The sequence below is a fragment of the Carlito syrichta genome, unplaced genomic scaffold (genome assembly GCF_000164805.1).
Source record: "Carlito syrichta isolate Samal-C Ts95f unplaced genomic scaffold, Tarsius_syrichta-2.0.1 Scaffold304234, whole genome shotgun sequence".
In the NCBI taxonomy this organism is placed as follows: domain Eukaryota; kingdom Metazoa; phylum Chordata; class Mammalia; order Primates; family Tarsiidae; genus Carlito; species Carlito syrichta.
In genome coordinates, this window is record NW_007248330.1 from 118,563 (window position 1) to 128,153 (window position 9,591).

Genomic DNA, 9,591 nt, shown 5'->3' on the forward strand with positions numbered 1-9,591 from the left:
AAAAAAAAAAAAAAAAAAAAGAAAGCTTGACCCTTGTGAGCTTTGTTGTTTCAGGAACTAAAAAATGTTAACTTACGAGCAAAGCACACTTGTAATGACTTTAGAGCCTTACTATAATAGGTTACAATTACACATTTTATAAAACTACAGCTGCTACAGAGAACAAAAGAGCAACTTGCTTTTGAAATTGTGATTTGTAACTCATATCATCAGTATAAATTTGCATAGAAACAATGTGGTTTTCAGACAATGATGACTTGCTATGGTTTTCTTATAGTTTTGTTTTCATATAATATATAAGCATTCAATTTATTTTAAACTTACCAGTGTAACTCTGAATTGACTCTGAGGAGTTTATATTTTGAGCAGTAGATGCCACTGGAAGACAGTTTGTCTTGGCTGAAGCAATTCTTTCTGTTACTGATTTAATCGGCGGACCTTCTTTGATAGGTTGATAGGCAGCGGTGGAAGATTTGCTGGCTGCTAAATTATGCATTATATTTTCCCAGTCATCATCATCATCAAAGTCATCTATGTCAAAATTATCAATATCATAGGAAGCCTGAGTTTCCCTTTCTAAGTCACTTATTGAAGCAGTGTGTTTATTCTGATCTTTCACAGCAGTGCTTGTGAGAACATTTCCTGGGAAATAAGAGCTTTCATTTCTTTTTTGTAGCCTCGGTGTTTCAGCCCAGTTGCTACTTACAAAGGACTCCTGTAAATGGGAATTGAATAAAGGCCTTTCAAAGAGATCCTTCCTGGCTGAGAATCCTGTTTTTCCTGGGGTGGTGGTCAGTAAACATTCCCCAGGGGAAACAGAATCTAAAGAAAGGTGTGAAGAATTTAATTCCTTCATAGAAATTTCCCTTGGGTAAGAATCACCCTCCACAGGGCTACAAAGTGAGTCAGGCCTGCGTCTCCATATCCAGCCAAGAAGACTGGCATCATTTGTGTTGCAATCTGCCTCCGCTAGGAGCTTCCTTCTGCAGAGAGGAAAGAGAACAACATATTAAATGTAAGTAGCAGGCCACAAAAGAACACTTCCAGGTTTCATACTAAACAGAAATTGTAGCAAAATGTATTCTCTTTTTTTCAATCTCAAAAATTTGAATACAAATACTAAACGAGTGTTGAAAAGTAAATAAATTTAAAACACAGTGGCATGACAATCATCCTTATGCAATTTCCAGGCCAGAAAGCCTGGAAACTTTTTATTTTGAATGATGAAAATGCAATCAGATAAGTTCCAGAAGGAGAAAACATCAAGATACCTTATGTTTCGCTGCTGAAGTAGTTCATTCCCACAATCCAAAGCTATCAGTTTATCAGCAGGAATAGTATCAACTAATTTACAGATGCGGTCCATCACCTGAATAAGCTGCTGCTGTAAACTTTTCTGTCCAGCTAGAAAGTAATTACACTGTTAATATTTCTTAGAAAACAAAAAAGACTTAAGATTTTTGGTCATACATGTAAATGTGAAGCAGTGTAAAAACAAGATAATAAACAACTATACATTGTCCTATTATCTGCCTATGAATTAACCTGTAATCAGGTTGTCTCTGCTATATCACAAGAGCACTTAACTATATTCTCAGCTGGGCTCGGTGGCTCAGCCTGCAATCCCACGCCTTTGGGAGGCTGAGGTGAGTGGACTGCCTGAGCCTGCGGGTTCAAGACCCGCCTGGGCAGCGAGACCTCATCTCTACAATAAATCAAAAAAAATCAACCAGGTGTGGTAGCGCATGCCTGTAATTCTGGCTACTGGGAAGGCTGAGGCGGAAGGATCGCCAGAGCCCAGCAGGTCGGGGCTGCGGTGGCCAGGAGTGGACTCCTGGCCACCGCAGTCTGGGCGACAGAGTGAGACTCCAACTCAAAAAAACAAAACAAAACAAAACAAAAACTATATTCTCAGTTAATCTCATAATATTTAATTAGTAATATTTCTCTTTGGGTAACCAACGTCATTGGAAGACACAAAGACATCAATTTGCTATGATTTTTTACTAACTGCATGTTGTTAGGGTTCGGAAAGGAAAATGGATGGAGAGGGAGAAGAGGCACAGGGAGGCGCAGCACTGCTGGGGCCAGCAAGCCGGAGGTGCTGCGCTGGGAACCCAGAGATCCGAGTAAATGCAAAGAATTGCAACACACAGAGGTGAGAGAAGAAAAGATTTATTTAAGAAAAGGTCACCCCTCACAGACAGGGAGTGGGCCTACACTCTAGTTGAGTGTGGCGGCATAGTCTCCCAAGGCCCTGGCTTAAATCTCTTTTCTTAGAGATGTTGCACATGACTGCCATGACTTCTTTATTGACCACCTGTGGATGTCTTGGAGATCCTGTGACCACAGAGACCCACTAATGTCCACCCACATTATTATAGCCCCTGGAGAAGGGTGTGACAAGGATTCTAATTCTCCTGTACCTTCCTGAATGACATTCCTTAGAGCTAATGGACGGTGCACCTCCCTTATCTCCTAGGCATTCCCAGTGGGTAGCTTCGGGGGATCCTTGGCTTCCCTGTAGATAGTGCCCAATCTACTGGAAGATCGAATTCCCACCTGCTCTCCCTCTGAGCAGTCATAACTTTTGTCATGACAAGTTTCATGACTTTTACAATCCTTGCCCAATGCATGATATCTTAGGCCTTGTAAATTCCCTTTACTCTAGGCAAGTTTGATTGCCACTATGAGACACCTCTGATACCTGGAAGTCTGTTTCTGAAAAGACAAAATCGGTAAAATTAATTTTACCTAAAGTGTACATTTCTCCAAAAGTATAGCTTCTGCTTTCTTATCATTGTGTCAGAGTTTAAGAACCATATGAAAAATGGCTTCCCACTCTCAGTCTGTCCTTTCACATGTGTAAACCTCATTGTGCCAAGACAAAGTATATTGTTAAGGGTCACACAGACAAGAGCCTCACCAGCTGTCTTGGCCTTCCTGGAATCCAGTCTTCCTTCTAATGGTAACAGCACAGCCCCTAGATTTTCTTTTTGGAGACCTCCCCTCCCCTACTTTCTCAGTGGGCATCTGGTATAAGGCAGCCCAACGAGAATGAACTTTGGGAGTTTTGAGGACTGACTGGGAAAGAGTACTTCTATTTTCACAAGCTTAATACACTGCTGGTGGCAATCTCTGCCACAGTGCAAGAAAAGACAGCTTGAGAATAAGAGTAACACATGAAAAAGGAAACGGGGATTTGAAATGAAGAGATGGAAGAGAAGAGAGACAGAGAGAAGTATGTGCAAGTCTGAGAGAAACTCCTGATGACAATGTTTGGACATTTGAATCCTGCCTGCTCCCGTTTTTTTTGTTTTGTTTTGTTTTTTTTAAAAATTAAGCCACATAACTAATGAATAGAATTTCAAGGGAGCTGATGTTCTAGAGGAAGGAAAGAAAAAAAAAAAAGCTTAGGATAGCAAAGAGAAGCAAGGAAGATGCCTGTTTTATCTCTAAGGCCTAAAATACGTGGAAGAAAAACATAGTTTAGGTGGGCCGCAGGGAGACAGCATGTGGTCTCAGGAGGCCCTGAGAGGAAAAGGGGGAAGAAAATGTTCAGAGAAGAGAATGAGACTTCAGGGACACGGCTGACTGAGAGCAGTTTGCTGAAGGGTTTAAAAGGCAGGAAGGAGGGGAAGAGGGTCAGAACAGGGAGTGTAGGGACAGCATGGGGACAAGCATCTGCATGAGAATGACTTGGGAAATACGGATTTCTACTGTTGACTGAGGGAAACAGGGACGTGAGATTGGAGCTGGTAGAAGTGGAGTCGCTGAATTCCTATCTTCTCTGCAAGGAGAATGAGCATCAGATTGGAAAGAGGAGAATACACAACGGTCTGATGGAACTGAAAGCCAAGACAGGGTCAGAAAGAGATACAGGAATACCTAGCTATCAGAAACAGCTCAAGTCTCCTTGTCAAGACAGATTATACCTCAGAATACAAAGGAAACCTGCAAACAAGGTCTCAGAGTCCCTGTTGCTGACAAGAAAGGCATCTAGTGAATAAGAGTTGATAGAAAAGACAGACAAACACTGTTCTAATTTTCAAAAAACTTTGAGAGCGATTGCCAAAAGCTACAGGCTGGTGATCTTGATGTCAATTCAGGTCAAAATTCTAGAACATGTTATCAAGTGGCTGTTTTGTGAGCTCTAAGAAGAGGAAATGATTATAGAGTTATCAAGAGTTCATAAAAACAAACCATCCATCTTAACATATTTCTTTCTTTGAAAGGATTACTAGACTGGCAAATAACAATATCTACCATTTACGAAAGGTCTATAGTGTACTAGGTACTTCACCTTGAATCCTAATAACCACCCAGCAAAGTAGATATTGTTCTCCTCATTATATAGAAAAATCTGAGGACCAGAGAAATTTAACTAATTTGCTGTAGTCATATAGCCAGAAGTAGGAGGAGAGAGGTTTCTATCATGGGGCAGTATCACTTTAGAGCCAATGCTCCACCCATCCCCTCTTGCTGCATTAGTCCTTGAACTTTTTGGAGTCACGTGACCAAGTCTTTTGCATCACCATATATAAAGGAGAGAAACATGGTCTGAAGAAGATTTGTTAACTAGTTGAACAAGAAGTGGTGATGAATGGATTCATGTCAGCCAAGAGGAAGGCTTCTAATGACATTCTGTAGGACTCTGTTCTTGCTCCTGACCTAGCTATTTTTATCAGTGAAATTGTACCTTAGTTTCCTTATCTCTAAAATGGAGTAACAGAAACTACCTTAAAGGATTGTTGTGAGGATTAAATTAGTTAATACTGTAAGACATTTATAAGACTGTCTAGCCCATCAGATATTTCAGGAACATCTCTAATAACAAATTCAGGGTCCAAAATAAACCACAAAAAATTGGGAGGAAACAAAAGCAACACACAGAGAGTGCTACATACATGCATGCACATGCATACATACACCATAAAAAAGTACAGGATCTATCAAACAAGAAAATAATGCATTAAAGAAATAATTCAGGTCAGGCATGGTGGCTCAAGTCTATAATCCCAGCATTTTGGGAGGCAATGGCAAAAGGATTGCCTGAGTCCAGGGGTTTGAGACTAGCCTGGACAACTTGGTGAGATCCCATCTCTATAATAAATTAAAAAATTAGCCCAGAGTAGTCCCGCTACTTGGAAGGCTGGGGTGGAAGGATCACCTGAGCCCACCAGGTCAAGGTTACAGCAGCTGTGACAGTGCCACTACACTCCAGCTTGGGCAACAGGTAAGACTCCAACTCAAAAGAAAAAAAAAAAAGAAATATTCGGAGAACAAAAAAGAGCTTTTGGAAATTGCTTTGATAAAAATTAAAAATTCTATAGAAGAGTTAAAAATAAGCTGGACGCAGTGCTCACGCAGTGCTCAAGCTTTTGGAAATTGCTTTGATAAAAATTAAAAATTCTATAGAAGAGTTAAAAATAAGCTGGACGCAGCACAGTACTTTGGGAAGCTGAGGCAGAAGATTGCTTGAGCCTAGGAGTTCAAGACCAGCCTAGGCAACATAATGAGACCTTGTCATTACAAAAAAATAAAAAAATTAGACAGGCGTGGTGGTGTATGCCTATAGTCCCAGCTAGCTACTCAGGAGGCTAAGGTAGAAGGATTATCTGAGCCCAGGAAGTCAAGGCTGTAGTGAGCTATGATTGTGCCAAGGTACTCCAGCCTGAGAGACAGAGTGAGACCCTGACTCAAAATAATGATAATGATAATAATAAAAGATAAAAGTGGGGAAATATCTTAAAAAGTAAAAAAAGAAAACAGAAAAGATAATGGAGGGCTAGCACCCAAATAACATTAATTACAGAAATAGCAAAAAAGAAAAAGAAAGTAAAAGATACAATACCAGAAATATTTCAAAATATTTATATCTTAAAAAGTAAAAAAGGAAAACAGAAAAGATAACGGAGGGCTAACACCCAAATAACATTAATTACAGGAATAGTAAAAAAGAAAAAGAAAGCAAAAGATACAATACCAGAAATATTTCAAAAAAAAAAAAAAAGTTAGAAGCAAAACAAACAAGTTTTTTTTTTTTTTTTTTTGAGTTGGAATCTCACTCCGTTGCCCAGGCTGGAGGGCAGTGGCACACTCATGGCCACCCCAGCGTCGGTGTGCTGGGCTCAGGTTATCCTTCTGCCTCAGCCTTCCAAGTAGCTGGAACTACAGGCATGCGCTACCAAGCCCAGCTAATTTTTTGATTTATTGTAGAGAGGAGGTCTCGCCAAGTTGCCCAGGCTGTTCTTGAACCCGGGGGCTCAGACAATCCACTCACCTCAGCCTTCCGAAGTGCTGGGATTACAGGTTTAAGCCACTGGCCAAGTAATAAGCTTTAAATGAACATCAAGGCCCAAATCCAGACTACTTATAAGGGAGAAACAGGAAGATAAAAGGTCTAGAAAGCAATTTCTATCAAGAGTTAAAAGACCTAATAACATTTAGCCTGAGGGAAAAAAAATTGAAGTCCTAGAAGTTATATATTGACTTCACAAGGATTAAAGTTACAGGAAGGTAAATTCTGACTCAGTATGAGAAATAATTTGTAACAAGTAGCATTTTCAAGACAGGGAATAAACTACCTTGTGAGATCATGAGTTCATGAGTTATTCAAGCAAATGTTGGCTAACCAATGAACAGGGATGGTTCTATATTGGAAGAAAAGGGACTATGAGTTTGCTATACTATAATATATAACCATAGGTTAAAAGCCTGTGAAGCCACAGTCTTACTTTGTTTTCAAAAGTAAGTAGTTGAAATATGTCATATATCTGAAATAATTTTTGTACCGTCACAATCTGTGCTGGCTTCTGGATGGGGCTTCTGTGTAGGCACATTCTCAGGTGCTGACAAAAGATCTTCTGATGTGCTAAGAACATCCTTCTTTTCCTCAGAGGTGTCCAGGTCCTTTAACATACTATGAAATTTAAAAAGTTAAACCAATTATCCTACAGACTAGACCAAATAAATGTATGATATATATCACCTTTCTACAGGTGGTCAGGCAATGTATAACAGACAAAAGAAATGATTTCCTATCTCCTCAATTGTAAACCTCTTCAGCTGGCCCTCGAAAATCTTCCATCTTCGGGTCCCAAGGGACTTTTTCAACTTTATCTCCAATTGTTTCCTTTCAGTAACACCAAGTTCCAATCACAACCACACTGCCTCACTTACATTCTTCATATGAGCCTTTCATTGTCTGTTTTAGAGATTCTGCCTCTGATCGTCTCTCAATTTGGAAAACCTGCCATTCCAGTCTCTTTTTACCCGAATCGCACCTATTAAAGGCCCAGCTCAAGCCTAACTTCTCCAGCAAGTGTTTATTAATGTATTTTTCTTCTGAGATTCCAAAGCACTTAATCTGGACTTTTTTTTTTTGAGCCAGGGTCTCACTCTGGCTTTTGATTTATTGTAGAGAGGAGGTCACGCCAAGTTGCCTGGGTTGCCTGGGTTGGTCTTGAACCCCTGAGCTCAGGCAATCCTCTCACCTCAGCCTCCCAAAGTGCTGAGATTTTCTTTTGAGTTGGAGTCTCACTCTGTCACCCAGGCTGGAGTGCAGTGGAGCTCACGGCCACCACAGCCTCTACCTGCTGGGCTCAGGCGATCCTTCTACCTCAGTCTTCCAAGTAGCTAGTAAGTACAGGCACACGCTACCATGCCCAGCTAATTTAAAAAAAAAAAATTTTTTTTTTTTTTTGAGTTGGAGTCTCACTCTGTCACCCAGACGGGAGCGCAGTGGCCGCACCCGGCCACCGCAGCCTCGACTTGCTGGGCTCCGGCGATCCTTCCGCCTCAGCCTTCCAAGTAGCCGGAATTACAGGCATGCGCTACCACGCCCGGCTGATTTTTTTTTTGATTTATTGTAGAGATGAGGTCTTGCTGCCCAGGCGGGTCTCGAACCCGCGGGCTCAGGCAATCCACTCACCTCAGCCGCCCAAAGGCACGGGATTACAGACTGAGCCACCGAGCCCGGCATAAAAAATTTATTGTAGACATGAGATCTCGCCAAGTTGCCCCAGCTGGTCTCGAACCCGTGGGCTCAGGCGATCCATTCGCCTCGGCCTCCCAAAGTGCTGGGATTACAGGCTGAGCCACCAACCCCAGCCAGTGCTGAAATTTTTAAAACAATAACATAATTCAAGAAAATGGCCATATTTTTAGTAGTGCTTTCTATATTGTTGGTTTGACTCCTAGACTCAATGAAGTTAAGGGTTACAGCAAGGGTATAACTGCGACTAGAAGATAGAGAGTTTTGAGGACCAGCTAAAGAGACTTTTGGAATAGAGGAATAGATGTCTCTTTTCTGTTACATATTGTGATCATTCAACTTCTGATATTCAGGGCTTACAATAGTATTTTCTTTTTATTTTAAAGACGTGGGGTATAATTTAGGAATAAGTATATAAGTGGACACCATACAGGTAAGTTTGGGCCTCCCTTTGGTCCCCACTTTGCCTGGTTTGAGGTCAGGTACCCTTATTGATGTTGTGTATCCACCCACCTCCAGTATTTTCTTTTAAATGAAATAAAATGTAGCATAAAATTTAGTGTGCACTGCACATAAGTATTATTTGTGAAAATTCTATTTCAGTTTTATAACACATATATATACATACACATACATATATATGTATGTGTATGTATATGTGTATATATATATATATATATATATATATATATATATATAGCAATGGAAAATATACAAAGAGCTGGGTGTGGTGACTCACACCTGTAATCCCAGCACTTTAACAGGCCCAGGCAGGAAAACTGCTTGAGCCTAGAAGTTCAAGGTCAGCCTGGGCAACATAGCAAGACTTTGTCTTTATAAAATATTTAAAAAAATAAGTTAGCCAGATATGGTGGCATGGGCCTGTTGTCCCAGTTGCTTGAGAAGCTAAGGCAGGAAGATTGCCTGAGCCCAGGAGGTAGAGGCTGTGGTGAGCTGTAACTGTGCCATAGTACTCCAGCCTGGACAGTGAGATTCAATTCAAAAAAATTTAAAAAATAACACAACGAGTCTATCCTAGAAATAACCTTATAATTAACCATTTTCCACTTTACCTGAAAATCTAGGTAAAGTTATTTATGGTATGACAACTCAATAAATTATGTAAGTATTAAAAAGAATAAAAATAAGTAGCAATTGGGAAATGTTTTAGAAATAGTGTTAAGAAAAAGAAGCAGAATATAAAATTATAGCTACATGTTGATTACAACAATGCAAAAACCAAACACATGTAGAGAAGGATCAAAGCCAAAAATGAATAAAGAAAATGTTTGGTTTGTTGGAACTGTGGGACTTCTCTTTTAAAATTTTTTTTGTTTTTTAGAGATTGGAGTTTTGCTATGTTGCCCAGGCTGGAGTGTAATGGTTATCCACAGACACAATCACAGCACACTATAGCCTCAAACTCCTAAGTTCAAGCCATACTCCTGCTTCAGCTGGGACTCCCGAGTAGTTAGGACTACAGGCTTGTGCTACCACACATTGCAGTATTCCTTCTCTTTTATTTAGAATCCTTGTTAGCTGGGCTCGGTGGCTCAGCCTGTAATCCCGCACCTTGGGAGGCTGAGGTGAGTGAA

General features: G+C 40.4%; 1 protein-coding gene across 2 annotated transcripts in view; it reads right to left on the minus strand.

Moving 5' to 3' along the window:
- Positions 1 to 9,591, minus strand: part of BLM (Bloom syndrome RecQ like helicase) — a 96,185-nt gene that overhangs the window by 59,342 nt on the left and 27,252 nt on the right. For both annotated transcript variants that reach the window (XM_008059517.2, XM_008059516.1), the window contains exons 5-7: positions 6,795 to 6,922; positions 1,272 to 1,404; positions 325 to 983 (exon numbers count right to left, since the gene is read on the minus strand). In XM_008059517.2, coding sequence (XP_008057708.1) covers positions 325 to 983; positions 1,272 to 1,404; positions 6,795 to 6,922 — 920 coding nt within the window. The remainder of the gene's footprint in view (positions 1 to 324; positions 984 to 1,271; positions 1,405 to 6,794; positions 6,923 to 9,591) is intronic.